Source organism: Drosophila persimilis, unplaced genomic scaffold (genome assembly GCF_003286085.1).
Source record: "Drosophila persimilis strain 14011-0111.01,24,50 unplaced genomic scaffold, DperRS2 tig00000000-arrow-pilon, whole genome shotgun sequence".
In the NCBI taxonomy this organism is placed as follows: domain Eukaryota; kingdom Metazoa; phylum Arthropoda; class Insecta; order Diptera; family Drosophilidae; genus Drosophila; species Drosophila persimilis.
In genome coordinates, this window is record NW_020825288.1 from 10674313 (window position 1) to 10688722 (window position 14410).

General features: G+C 39.7%; 3 protein-coding genes across 5 annotated transcripts in view; 2 read left to right on the top strand and 1 right to left on the bottom strand.

The window, feature by feature from the left end:
* The window catches only part of LOC6588619 (protein held out wings), a 43295-nt gene extending 41396 nt beyond the window's left edge, over window positions 1-1899 (top strand). For 2 of the 3 annotated variants that reach the window (XM_026984743.1, XM_026984744.1), the window contains exon 8: window positions 1747-1899. In XM_026984743.1, coding sequence (XP_026840544.1) covers window positions 1747-1853 — 107 coding nt within the window. In that variant the 3' untranslated portion in view covers window positions 1854-1899. Of the gene's footprint in view, window positions 1-29; window positions 1674-1746 lie in introns of those variants that run through there. The other variant, XM_026984745.1, reaches the window with a different exon arrangement.
* A 7582-nt stretch (window positions 1900-9481) lies between these two features.
* On the bottom strand, window positions 9482-11543 carry LOC6588621. Its single transcript, XM_026995362.1, has 4 exons — window positions 11285-11543; window positions 10499-10641; window positions 10008-10146; window positions 9482-9926 (listed from the first exon to the last, which is right to left on the bottom strand). The coding sequence occupies exons 1-4, from the start codon at window positions 11509-11511 to the stop codon at window positions 9695-9697; spliced, it is 741 nt and encodes a 246-aa protein (XP_026851163.1). The 5' UTR covers window positions 11512-11543; the 3' UTR covers window positions 9482-9694.
* A 1064-nt stretch (window positions 11544-12607) lies between these two features.
* LOC6588623 (serine protease HTRA2, mitochondrial) lies at window positions 12608-14101 on the top strand. The gene is made up of 2 exons (XM_002013189.2): window positions 12608-13754; window positions 13811-14101. Exons 1-2 carry the CDS (start codon window positions 12637-12639, stop codon window positions 13974-13976), a joined length of 1284 nt encoding a protein of 427 aa, XP_002013225.1. The 5' UTR covers window positions 12608-12636; the 3' UTR covers window positions 13977-14101.
* The last annotated feature ends 309 nt before the right edge of the window (window positions 14102-14410 follow it).

Consider the following 14410-nt stretch of genomic DNA (forward strand, 5'->3'; position numbering starts at 1 on the left):
AATTTTGTTGCAAACATAAATATTTCCAGTTGGTCGATATATGCATGCCGGCTCCGTCTTTTGAACTTCTATCCCCACTCTCTATTATTTTTCCCCCTGAGTAAAATATACAGAAAAATACAGAAACTCCAAACCAACTCCAATCCACAATCCAATTCAAACCAGAAAATTGTTAGCTTAAAGTTTTTTTTAGTTGCAGTCACAAAAACATTGACAGACTGTATGTTGTATGCAAATTAATATATTTAGACACGAAAAGAGAGTAAACAAGCGGCACAACAAGAACAACAACCACAACAACCACAACAAATACTCAATGAAAAGAAATATGGAAGAAAGAGAGTGACAAAACAATTGCTCGTCTATGAATTGGGTTTTTTTCTCTCCTATTCTATAGTTAGTCGATAGGTCGCGAACTTGGCGAAAATAAGTGATTTTTAGGCCCTTTAATCGTAGTCCTCCTTAATCGAAAAGGACTCTTAGTTATCCCCCGATATGTTTTTTGATATGAGTATATTCTAGTTGAGAACAGCAGCAGCAGCAGCAGCAGCAGCCACAGGCAGAGACAGTTGTTGATTCTCATTCATTTTGGAGCCCTTGAGTATTTTTTTTCCTCTTCAAATTTTTGGTAGAGAGTGACCGACCGTTTGAGTGACAGGCAAAGAACTTTCAACCAAGTTGGCAGAGTTGCAAAAATCTATTAAATATTATTATAAGCATTTTCTTTGTACGATTTAAGTACGATACACACTCGTATGTGTGTATATCTTTTGTGGTTTAAGGGTCGTGTCGTAAGTGCAATTTTTAGACTAGTATTTTGTTTTATTTTTGTATTTAATTGTTTGCATAGTTATTAGCGATGATTTAATGATGGGGCGGGACAGTATTTATGCACAAATGTACCTTACGTTAGAAGAAGAACCGTTTCAATTTTTCCAGCCAGTGCCATTTGTCGGAACACGAATACGAACACGAAAATCAGAATTGCAGCAGAGCCTCTATGCAAAATGCATCTTAATCTATTTCGTAGTAAGAAAAGGAGCCTTGAATCAAGTTGGTGCTTAATTTAGAATCTAAGTTTTAGTCGAGGCAGGCCGTCCAGGATCACAGCAAACAGAAATAGAGACAGGACAGAGACAGGAGCAGCACACAAATCAATCGCCAGGAATTGAATGCACAACTAGTCAGCAAATCGAGCAGAAGAACAATATATCAAATCAATATACGACTACTACACAAACAAACAAAACCCATATATATATTTCTAGATTTAATCAAAAGAAGGAGGGAAACCATACACAGCAAAAACATATATTATTTCTAGAATTAAACACACATAGCCTTAGGCTAAAAGCGGCTTGAAAATCACTTATTTTGTGTCCAACAATTAAAACAAAACAAAAAAAAAAACCATTATCAAAACTACACACAAACATATGAACGACTCATTCCAAAGAAGCAGAGAATTTAAATGTTACAAAAAAGGAGATGATTTCCCCCCCAACCCAAAAAAAAAAAATTGGCACAAAAAAGAGAAAGAGAAAGTGTGAAATGAACTCGAAAATGAGCAAGCATATGCAATATATTTATTAGTTGTAAGTTTTATGCTACATATTTAGCGAATATGTTTACGTCTACAATATTTGATGCCTATATAATGCATACATACATATCTGTATCCGTATCCGTATTCTGTATCTGTATCTGTATCTGTATCTACATGTATCGTATCGTATATTTTATTAGGCGCCATTAAGCAGCAGCGTCGTTTGGCGGCTAACAGAGAGCACCCCTATCAGCGCGCAACGGTCGGTGTGCCAGCCAAGCCGGCGGGTTTCATTGAGATACAGTAAAAAAACCCGCAGAAAAACAGCAAGCAAAACAACAAAAAACTATAGAATTTCGTTTCGTTTCTTAGCGAAACTTTAACCACAAAAAAAAATCAAGAAATATCAACCATAATTATCCCTCACGAAAACAAAGAAGAAAAAGAAAGATATATAAATTAAAAACAAAAAATAAATCATACGAAATATTTTCGTATTTGGTGGTTGTTGGGCCCTGATCGTGTTTTTTGTAACCCATCAACCACACACAATTTAGATCAATTATCGTAGCAATTTTCCGTATTTATAACCACATATCGAGATGCCACTGTAGCCAATGAAACACCGCCGGAGCTGTTGGCCCAAAGCCAGGCCAGGCCGCCGCTCTGCCCTGATCGGTCGTCACTCGTACCCAAAAAAAATCAATTGTCAAGTGGCACCGCGCCTCCACAGGTTAGTTGTGTTTTCCACTCATTTTTATATTTTCTTTACCATATCAAACTGTTACTTTCTCTACGTGTTGTCCTTTCTTGACGCGTCGAAGCAAAGTGCAAGGCGGTTCTGTTTCCACTTGCATTTTATTTCGTACATTTTGCGAGTTCTGACAAAAGAGTACAGACACACATGATGCTGCTGAAACGAAAAGTTGTTTATTTTTCTTAGATATGAATATTTATACACACACACACACACACACACGCAATCTTTTTATATTGTATTTTTTTTCCTTTGTTTCCACGTTGACTTGTGCCTTTGATGTTTTACAAAAAATCTAAAGAAAAAACCGAAAACAAAAAAAAAAAACAAATTCAAAAGAGAGAAAAGTTGTATGCAAAATCTGTAGATTGTAGTAGACTTTTCCCTTGTATTACTCTCGGATAAGCCATATACCATATATATACTCTTTATATATACTATATATAGAACCCTCTTTAATGAGATATGAATTTTACATGTGTATCCTAGGCCATAAGTCCCCCCCCTGTTTAGTCCGTAACGAAGAATATCTACGATTATTTTGTATTATGCGTTCGAATGTAAACGATGTTGCAATCGAACCGAAAAACCGAAAAGTGTACCACAATAAAGATCAATGATTTTTGTTGCAATGCAAAACAAACAGTTAAAAAAGGAAAATCTAAAAAAAAAAGCGAACACAACAAAAACAAAACAAAATCCATACCAAGTCTTATGATTCTTTACTTCGACTTCTTTCAGAAATTCTCCTCGGAGAACAGAGAACTCCTCTCGCTCTCTCGAAAAACTTTCAACCAAAAATCTAACGCTTTCTGAAAACTAAACCCCCCACAGTCAAAATTAAAAAGTATTTATCTCGTAATCAGTAATCAGTCACACATAACTCATTGATCAGAATTAATAATAATAAAAGAACACTTCACTTTGTTTGTTTGCAACTCTAGTAACTAAGAAAACTAAACGATAGATGCGAAACACCACACCACACCACACCACACATATACCTCCTATACATAAAACCCCCTCACATACACACACTCGTCCCCTGGGACGCCTAACTCTATGCTTACCACGATCCACCATCCAGAACCACCCAGTCTGATCCGCATCCCCAGCCAGTCCCAGCCAGTCCCAGCCAGTCCCAGCCAGCCCCACCAGCTACTACCAACCAACATTACCAATGCCATGGCATATGCATCTACTATATAAATCTTAATATAAAGACACACATATGTATCTCCGACATCCGATATGTGCATCTATTGTGTACGTGTACTTAACAGACTTACTCTCTAAGCTTATGGGTTTTGGTATCACAGTAATCTCTATATACATATTTGCGATTAATTGTTCTCTTAGCTTAGTTATTTAATGATATATAACTGATAAAATTGCATTTGCATTTGCTTACACAACAAATGATAATCTCTGTACAAATACAAATACAAATAGAAACCGAAGAAAGAAAATAGTTTGTAACACACAAACACACACACACACACAGAGAGAAACAGTCCCAAGTATAGTGAGTTTTAAAAATACTTTATCGATAATTTTCGATCAACCACAACCACAATCGATAATATATCGATTCAACGATTACTCAAAGGTTTAACCCTTTAACAGTCGAAAACCTGTTTCTGTGCATCAATTTTAGTCTGATATTCAATCAATGCATCATTTCGATTGCTTGCCATATGCTGGCCTTTTTCGATGAGCTTTCTACAGCTTTCCATTAATCGAATTGGCAATATATTATACTCTATCCACACACAAATGATACTAAAAGCAATGCCACACCAAAACAATTGTATAATTGAGAAACAAAACCAACAAGAATAACAAATCTGCACCAAAGAACTCAAACCGGACTCTGCGAAAGCCCCTGCTCAAGAGAGGATCAAATTATATATTAAAAACCTTTATTTTTTTATTTTTTAAATGTAAAAAACCAACAAAATGTAAATAACGCTTTCGTTTCTATCATAATAATTGAAATACTTTCTGGCATTTGTAAAAATTAAAATAATGAGAGCTAATGCACCTGCAATTTTATATACATACATACATATAATATATATATTTTAATATTTACTTCCCCTAATAACTTATGTGATGAAAACTATATAGCGTATTAAACAAAAACAAAAACCAAGGTCTAGCCACAAAAATAAAAAAAATATGTGATGTAATACTATTGCTAATTTTAACTAACCAAAGGCCAAGTTAACCAAAAAACAAAAGAAAACTAGCTCGAAGAAACTCAGTAATAATTTCAAAACAGAATCTTTCATGTTCTTGTAAATTCGAGTCTGAGAACGAACTTCAATAACCATCAAATGTTGCATCAAATAACGTTTCAACAAACCAAAAACACGAATATTTTTGCACTATCAACAACTTTTCTATATATACTCGTATGATTTTAATACAATCTTCTAATGATGTATGTGTTTGTCTTTACTATATCCAAGAAAATGTATACCGCATCGAATATATCCTAATTGAAGGATGCGGTTGATCATGATCGAGCAAAAAGTTACTAAACGTTTGTACGCCATTGCAAAAAATAAAAAGAACCACTCTAAATACTACATATACTCGTATACTCGTACAATATCCATATGCATGTGTTTGTGTCCCCTCACTGATCATGTAATATGCCAAATACAATCCAATATTTCGGTTAATGCGCTGCAGCTGTCATTTGGTAACTTTTTGAGCCTCATAACTCGCATAACAAAGGACCTAGAGAGATTAAAAGTAACTGCTAACCATGAAATATTAATCAATACTCAATTTCCACGTCTACGAATCTTTTTCTCTCTCTTTACATGCTAACTAAACCAAAAACCACACTCCACACACATTCGAACCAAACAAACATAAACAATAAAAAAATAATACAACAAAATACCACATAACCAACAAAAAACGTTTTAAAATACCAAATAAAAAAACAAAAAAAATGAAAACACAAAAAAATAATTTAAAAACAAATAACTTTTTTAATTTAAAAAAAAAAAAAAACAATTTACAAACCAAAAAATCCCTTTAAAACATTTTTAAAATTAAAAAAAAAAAAAACATTTTTTAAAAATTAAAAAAAAAAAATAAATATCTAAATTTAAATACTTGTTTGTTAAAAAAAAAAAAACATTTTTATAATTAAAAAAAAAAAAACAAATTAACAAAAAAAAACAAAATATTTCACAAAAACACATAAACACTCCCAACAAACCATTCAATAAATCCACTTACAAACCCAAATAACAAAAACAACCACTCCCACAACGACGAACCACGAACCACGAACCATGAATCATGAACCATGAACCACGAACCACCGACTGCCTTAGATGAGCACAGAAGCAGAGCCACGCCATCGGAAAAAAGCCAAAGCCAAAGCAACAGCAAAGCCAATCGGAATGCAGCAGCAGCAGAGCAAGATGTGTGTGTGTGGCATATGTTTGGGCCAGGCTAACACTCCAGCAACTAAACAGAAAATACACATGGCACTAAAATTTGCATCCTGAAGCTCTGGCGCCGCCTGTTTCGCTCACTACTCGGCAATCTCTTCACTCACTTTGCAACAACAAAATAGCAGCATAAGCAGCAGTAGAAACAAAAACAGTATATATTGAATCTTGTGGCCATTAAACTGTTAGCAACAACAAACAAAATCGATAAGAAATTCAAACATAGATGTTAGTATAGTATATATAACCTACAAAACAAAACAAAACAAAACAAAACAAAACAAAACAAAAAGGAGAAAACAAAATGTTAGCTTTTAGTGAAACAAGAAAAGTTCAACGAACAAAAACATACTTAAATCATATATAAATATACAAATTTGTATATAGGGAAGTAGTAGCCCCGCTTCCCCCCTCGGAATCCTCAACAAGAAGAGCAGGAAAAAGCAACATCATCATGTTAACGGAATCTCATCCAAGAAACTGTTTTAATTTTTTTAAACCAATTTTTACAAAACAAAAACTCATTTGCAAGGTAAGGCAAAGAAGAATCTTTCATAAGCTAATCGAAATTAGTTGTTGTTTTTTTGAAAAACCCCCCGCATCCACCATATTATTGATTGTGTATCATTGCAAGATTTGCGGCAAGGAATCTGTACGTAAGTACTCATCCCGTTGGGTGCAGGTTTCTTGCCACAGCTATCTCTAGTTCTGTAAGCCTAAGTTAAACAGAAATATTGATATATATATATTTTTGTTGTTGTTAAACTGACGCAAATTCTTGTTGATGAAGTATTTTTGATTATGATTATGTTATATTATATATATATATATATCTACAAACACCATACATATCTGGGCAGCCTCGGTCCCCCTCCCATTGATCGTGTGCGAGGGAGTGGGGGAATCAGCGGAGCAGCCGAGAAAAGCGAGCGAAACATTAATTTGCATAATACCACATTAATCACGTCTAACAGCCATATTTAGTTAATGAAAATAACCATATTACGATAATTATGGTACGAGTAATAATATCAATATAATGTACAATTAAAAGCTACACTTAAATTATTTTAAATAATCTAAAGCTAATGTATTATATGCAGAAATAAAACACAACACAACAAGAGAAAAAACGAGAAGAGCAAACAAATACTTTTGCCCAAGAAGAAGGCACCACACAAAAAGAATTCTTTGATTTAAAATAAACATCCAGCGGCCAAAACGAGGTCTCCAGGCATTGTTGAAGTAAACAAATCTCTTAAACTAAATGTAGAGCAGTTTTTTTTTATACATACATACATACATATCTTAACGGATAGACGACAGATTAGCAGCGACGAAAATAAAGCGAATTAATTGCATTTAAATTATGGTACAAAGCATACAAAGCGGACCAAGCGAAACTTGGTGCAGAGTTATATTTTAAATTGAAGAATTTTTATTTGTTTTTTTTTGTTTTTTGGAGAGGAAATTATATCTCAATCTGTGCCTTAAATGACGTTCAAGAATTGGCATCAATCACACACAAATTTTGAAATTATTCTGCAAATTGTGAGATCTTATACTCAACATCGATGAAAAATATAAATATAGTATAATAATAATAATGATAATACCTAATTATAGATAATAACGGCAATCGTGCAATTGTAGCAATTTCAAAATTCTCTTTGGCCTTGCTAATTGATTAACATTTTGAAAACATACAATATACCTTTAGTTGAGTAAGCACTCTCATTAACAGAATGTTGTGTCTCTTAATACCCAAAATCGGAATAACAACCAGAATAAAAATGTTCATCCAGCAGCAGCAGCCCCAAGAGATCTGAGGTGCATGCGCTTGATTAAGAAATCATCGATTAATTGTTAGATAATCCATTCACATATGATCAGAGCTTGTCAATGAATACACCAGATACATACATACTATATACACATAATACGCACACATGTAACAAATCAAATGAATAGAAATCTATACATACAATACATACATTTATGTACGATTATGTTTAACTTTTTGCATAAATAAATGTTTATAAAAAATCCAAGTACCACCAAATGGTTGTTTTTTTTGAGGCATGCATATGAAAATGCATTCTGTGTTGCATAACCGAATCAATCCATCAATCAAGCGTACACGGATTAACGAAGCTGCAAAATGGCACAAAATAAATAGATTAAATTCCTGCAACCAGCTGTAAAATCCGCAAACAAACACTTACAGGACTGCCACTGGCACACCGGATGTCTCCCTGTTGCATATCGACATTGACAGTTCTTTTGGCAGTTGGACGTACGTACTCGTACATGGATTTTTTCTGTCGCATTCGCGTGACCTGCAGAATGAAATACCCAAAAAATACCCAAACCACAGGGAAGCAAGCCCGCTAGTCCGCTAGGAACAATTTAACTTTAAAACATTTTGGTGAAAATGGGGCTGGCTTGTTAACAGAAGAGCGAACGATGGTACGTTCTCTTTGGGTTTCTTTGAAAACCTTCTGAATCATTAGGTACACATATTAGGAGTACATACATGTACATCATATGTACATGAAAAGAACAGTACAGAATTGAATTTCAACCGCCTTTTCTTATAAAGATATTGTCGACTTGTTGTTCTGAAGAGTTGGGTTCCGCGGAAAAGTGCATCTTACAGTATATATCTCCATATCTCTCGCTATGCAGATGGTAGAAAAATATTGCACAGCCGAATGAAAGAAGCGATTTCCAGTGAAAGCAGAAAAGGAAAATGCCCTGTTCCCTCCAATTTGATTCTGTTTTTTGTACGCTCCTTCATACTCTTACTGCAAGTCAGTGGCAAAGCTTGCAGTCTCCATAGAAAAGGTCTTCTAGCCGATGAACTCTATATTTCATAGGGCGAAGTGTTTTGCTTCGGTAATTTTGTATGCCCCAGCTGCTTCTGGGAGAATGGGTCTGTCCCTGGATGCTGTCCCTGATTTGCGCTGGATACGTTCGAAAGGAAGCTGGTGGCAGGAGGTCCGCTTTAATTTTAAGTTCAGTTGCAGCCAGTCTTAGGTTTTCATTTCCAGCGATGGCTGGAAACCTCAAAAAGCTTTGAGGTTGAATGCCATTAAACCTGTCATCGATTGGAGAGGATTGGACAGACAGGGTGGAGCCGCTGACCGCTAGTTCAGCAAAGAGTTCGTTAATATAGTTAGCCAACAGTTCAAAGGTTACCAAAGAGCCGTGTGCGGTTTTTTCAGTTTTCTGTTTCTCGAAGACGGGAATGTGGAACATTCTCGCTTGTGGCTGCTGAAAAAGCAGAACAGGAAACCACCCATATAGAAATCCGGTCACAAAAGACAAAAATTTGAGCTATTTTCGGACCATGAATTCGAGTAATTTCTGTTAAACATTTAAGAGAAATATTTTTTGAATTTCTCTATACTTTTGCTGAAAAATCTTAGGGAGATTCCTTTTTTAGTACAGTTTTGTCTCTATTTTATTTGGTATTTTCTTATTTTCTTGTCTCCACTGAACTGCTGTTCGGAAGCACCTGGAAGCATATTTTACTTTGAGCTATCAATTAAGGCCGGAATGCCTTGGGAGACCCACATTCCCAGCAAAGCCGCAGAAAAGAAAAACGAAAATCAGGCGTACTTTTTCAGAAGAATACTTTTTATTCGAAATATACATTTAACGTAGCTTAACAGACTAGAGGAAAAACCAGTGTCGCTTTCCGACCCCGTGACCCACCCAATTATATTCAAAGGAAAATAAAAAACACACAGAGCAAGAGAGAGAGAAAATGAGAGAAATGCTTGGCATTTTTCATTTGGACAATCCAAGGTAAAAAAAAAAAAAAAACAAACAAACCTATGACCACCTATGGACCCCACAGCACACGGAACACGGAACGCGGCGTTCGTTCATCCATTTAGCATCAATTTATGGCAGGAGTCGCACCACAAACAGAACCAGGAGCAGGCTCAGCTGTGCACCCAGCCAGTGGCGGGCCAGCCGTGAGGCTTTTCCGCAGATGTTCTCGAGAACGGCGCAGTTCCTGAAGTGCTTCTCGTCGGACAGCATTTTGGCCGTTTCCCGGGCAAACTCCGCTGAATTCTGGTAGCACTTGTATCTCGCGCTGTTGTAGATGCAGTTCTCGTAGGCATAGCGGGCACTGGAAGAGTCAGAGGGCCACACACACATCGAATGCGATTTCCCCGCCTGCCAAATGGCATTATCCAATGCCCGCACTTACCAACAGAATTCGATGAATTTGTCGCTCGTGTTGCGCGTCGCATCGTGCACCTCATCACTGAGGATGCCCTCGAACTCGGATGTGCAGCTGACCCAGTCCAGTTGGATGTAGGCGAAGCAGTCCTTGTGCCTCAGGTAATCTGCAAAGCCGACCAACGTACAGTAGAGTGGGGCTGGTGGGGCAGTGGGTGGGGGGGTCCACCATCAAATGAATAAATAAAGTCCTGTCAAGTCGAGGGGTCCTTCGTGTGAGCTTTGGCCATGGACTTAGCAGGGATAATCCCGATGTGTGTTGATTGTGTGCTTGACTGTGTCTCAGTGTTGGCCATGCCCTGTGCTTGTATCTCAGTGTAAGGTCGGTGTAAGGTGTATCTCAGCCGGAGCCCTGCGTGCCTTGGGCTTGTGTGTAGTGTGGCTGGTGTTTCTCTGGCTCTGTTTGTGCTTCACAAATTGATTTAATTCCTGGATGATGGATAACCGCACGACGCTTACCTCGCTGAAAATCCGTATCGCCGCAGAATTTATAGAAAAATCTACGGGCCCCTTCCACGTTGATCTTAAAGGTGTCCAGCTTTCGGTCGTTGAGGCAGCGCTTCGAGTAGGCATCAAAGCATCGCATTCCCCGGTTGAAAATGCTGCAAAACATAGTCCCATTAAGATGCGAATATTTGAATAGGCTCGGGTTGTTTGAGTGCCCAAAATACTGTTGCCATGTACTCCGCCGTGCAAATATAAGTCCCAAAGTGATTGCCTCGATGACAATCCGAAGAAGCCAATAGCCTGTCCCTGGGTACTTTATTGCTACCTGACTGAATTGTGTTATGGTTCAGCAATTCCAAATACTTTTGCAAATCCCATTTAACCAAATTTGCACAGTAAATCCAAGGAGTTTAATGGAAAAAAGGGAGAAGAATTCTAAGAATTTTATTCTCATGGGGATTTAAGAATTGCTTCAGCAAAAAAAGACCGCACTTCTTTCCTTTAAGCATGCACAGACTCTAAGTTTCTCATTGAGTAGTATTTCTTGTTAAACATACAAACTTTTGCCAAAGTCAAAAATTCATCCCTCAAAGTCGGTGGGGCGCAAAGTTTTCCTTAAGAAATTTACAAGCATTTGTTTCAAGAACAGCTTCTGTCCTCACATATTTACGAGCATACATATAAGTCCACTCAAATTGCATAGCATCATTAATAATTTACAGAGGACCTTCTTGGGAGCTGGTGTCCAATGTCCAATTTGCAATGCCCAAAATCCGATATCCGCGGCTGTTCGCTTACTTGCACTTTGTCGTGATGTCGCTCTTGCTGATGATGATTTTGGTGTTCTGCAGGAACTCCATTAGATGCGGCGGCAAATCCTTGAAGCAATCATCGACCATTCGCTGCGTGCTGCCGCAGTCCTGCCTCAGGGTGGTCTCATTTTGGCCAAGTCCGGGAACCGCAGACCCCATGAGGACGATAGAAAGCCCCAGCACTATGGACAAGCAAGAGTTCTTTACGCACATTCTGTGGGACACTTGTTGCCTGGTTTCGGTAAAGAAATAAAGAAGGATTGATGGGGGTCTCTGGACTCCCGGGCAAGTCAACCGAACGAATTCTAACAGCGAACTGTGCCGACCAGGCGCGAGCAGCATCTTTAAAAGGACTTCTCGAACCTGATTAAACCTGATGTTAACTGAATGTTATGCGCAGCGCATGCGCCTCGACAGATCCACAGCCAGCACGTGTTTCCTCTTTTGTTTACATTACAAAGGCAGGCGACATCGTCTTCAATGCCAGACAGACCGGCAGCCGGACACGGAACGGCACTTAGGCATGGAATTTACATAAATTAGATCCCCCTCTTTCTCAGTCTGTCAGTGACTCTGCGACACCCAGGAGCTACGGGTATATGTATGTACTTGTCACCCAATTTGCCATCGTTTCAAGTCAAATTCAAGAGATTGATTGCCTTCCTGGTTAGGCCAGGCTTACCAAGCCGCACTGGTTTCGTGTTAATTAACTCACCTTTATTGTCAGTCCTCGTGTGATTTTTGTGACCCTGGTGCCCAGTGTGTAATCAAATGACTCGCGTTGTTTCTGTGCTGGCAATTTGAATGCACATTCCAAAGCCATCAAACCAGAACAGAACAGAAGGGAACCGAATTGTCCAGAGGGCGAATTCTTGATTATTTTCTTTGTGGGTTTGATAAGCCAACATCTGGAAAAGTATCAGTAAATAGATGGAAATGAAAAGCAAATTCGCGTTCATTCAGCTGTGGAAACTATACCACTTTTTTCTTTTATTTTCCCCCGATTATGCAACAGGCATCAGTTACCACCGAATTCCCGTTGTCTTGTGAAAATGGTTCTCTTGGCTTAATTCGGAAAGTTACCGTTTATTATTTAAATTTTCCGTGCGATTTGAATTTGAATGTAACTGAAACCGCAGCTATGCCGATAAATATATCGATAGTGGTACTGGTCAAGCTGATGGCGATAGTCCCAACCATCGATATAATTTCAACGCCTGAGAGGTTGTTGGTGACGAAGCAGGCAGCTTGTGTCATTCACAATCAAAAACAGCTGACGCTGACAGTTGAATTGAATAACAAACAAATATTTCACAGATAGAAACAGAACGGAAATAAATGGCGCTGCGATGTATAAACAATCTGGAAATATTCTTGAGGCGATGCACTGCACCCACGTTACACCGCTGCTGTGTGGCCAGCAGCAGAACAGCTCACACGGCCAGCAGCAGCAAAGGCAGCGGCGGCGACAATAGCAAAGACCAAGAGAATAATGGCCAGAATAAGTCCGGGTACAGAAGGTTTGGCTGGCGTAGTGTTTTTCAGTTCTGTGTGCCCTTCTCCCTGGGTGCTCTAGTCAGTGCCGTACTGATAGAAGGACATAGGGACGAACTCACACCAACGATCTCAGCGCGTTCGCTGAAAGGACGGCGAAATGAATTCAACTTCATCGCTGACGTGGTGGCCGGCTGTGGAGACTCCGTGGTGTACATTGAGATTAAGGACACTCGCCACTTCGACTACTTCAGTGGTCAGCCCATAACAGCGTCCAACGGATCGGGGTTTGTGATCGAGCAGAACGGTCTCATTCTGACCAATGCCCATGTGGTCATCAACAAGCCGCACACGATGGTGCAGGTGCGGCTGTCGGACGGACGCACCTTTCCCGCCACAATCGAGGACGTGGACCAGACCTCCGACCTGGCCACGCTGCGCATTCATGTCAGCGGCCTGCCCGTGATGAAGCTCGGCAAAAGCAGCACCCTGCGGTCCGGCGAGTGGGTCGTGGCCCTGGGCAGCCCCCTGGCGCTGAGCAACACGGTTACTGCCGGCGTCATTAGTGCCACGCAGCGCGCCTCCCAGGAGCTGGGGCTGCGCAACCGCGATATCAACTACCTGCAGACGGACGCGGCCATTACCTTTGGCAACTCTGGGGGGCCGCTGGTGAATCTGGATGGCGAGGCCATTGGCGTCAACTCAATGAAGGTCACCGCTGGCATCAGCTTTGCCATACCCATCGACTATGTAAAGGTGTTCCTCGAGCGGGCCGCGGAGCGTCGCAAGAAGGGATCTGCCCACAAAACGGGATATCCGGTCAAGCGATACATGGGCATCACCATGCTGACCCTCACGCCTGACATACTGTTCGAGCTGAAGTCCCGCAGTCAGAACATGCCCAACAATCTGATGCACGGCGTGCTGGTCTGGAAGGTCATTGTGGGCTCACCGGCACACAGGTGAGCAGGGTGGACAATCCATCCACGAATATCACTAATCTATGTCTATTTCGTAGTGGCGGTCTGCAACCAGGCGACATTGTCACCCACATTAACAAGAAGGAGATCAAGAACTCCTCGGACGTGTATGATGCCCTGGCCGAAGGCAGAAAAGACCTGGAAATCGTCATCTTGAGAGGCGTTAAGCAAATGCATGTGAAAATCACACCAGAGGATCCCTAGGAGACGATCCTCGTGTGCTTCCTCGGCTCCACCTACCCGACTACTATTATCATTAGTTTTAATTTAAATTTGACATGATTGTGCTTAAGTGATTTGCCATTATACAAACCGCGCTACCAAACGAACCAAAGCCTGGGAAAAGGTTTTTGTCCACGAGTACCAGCAGGCCCATATAGAGCCCGCTTGCCTATATTTGATTTTCGGCTAACGAGTAAGGAAATTTGCATAGATCGAGCTCGTTATCATTGGCCATTTTGAATGGCGACACGACCATAAGTTAATCTACGCATCGTATGGCATAAATGTACATATCTCTTGTCCCGTGAACATCATCGATTTCTCTTTCATGGAGAGCCCGCGCTGATCGCTGATCGTCGATCGCTGTGCGTGTCTCTGTTCCGTCTGCTGCGACTGTCTGTCTGGCAGCAGTCCCA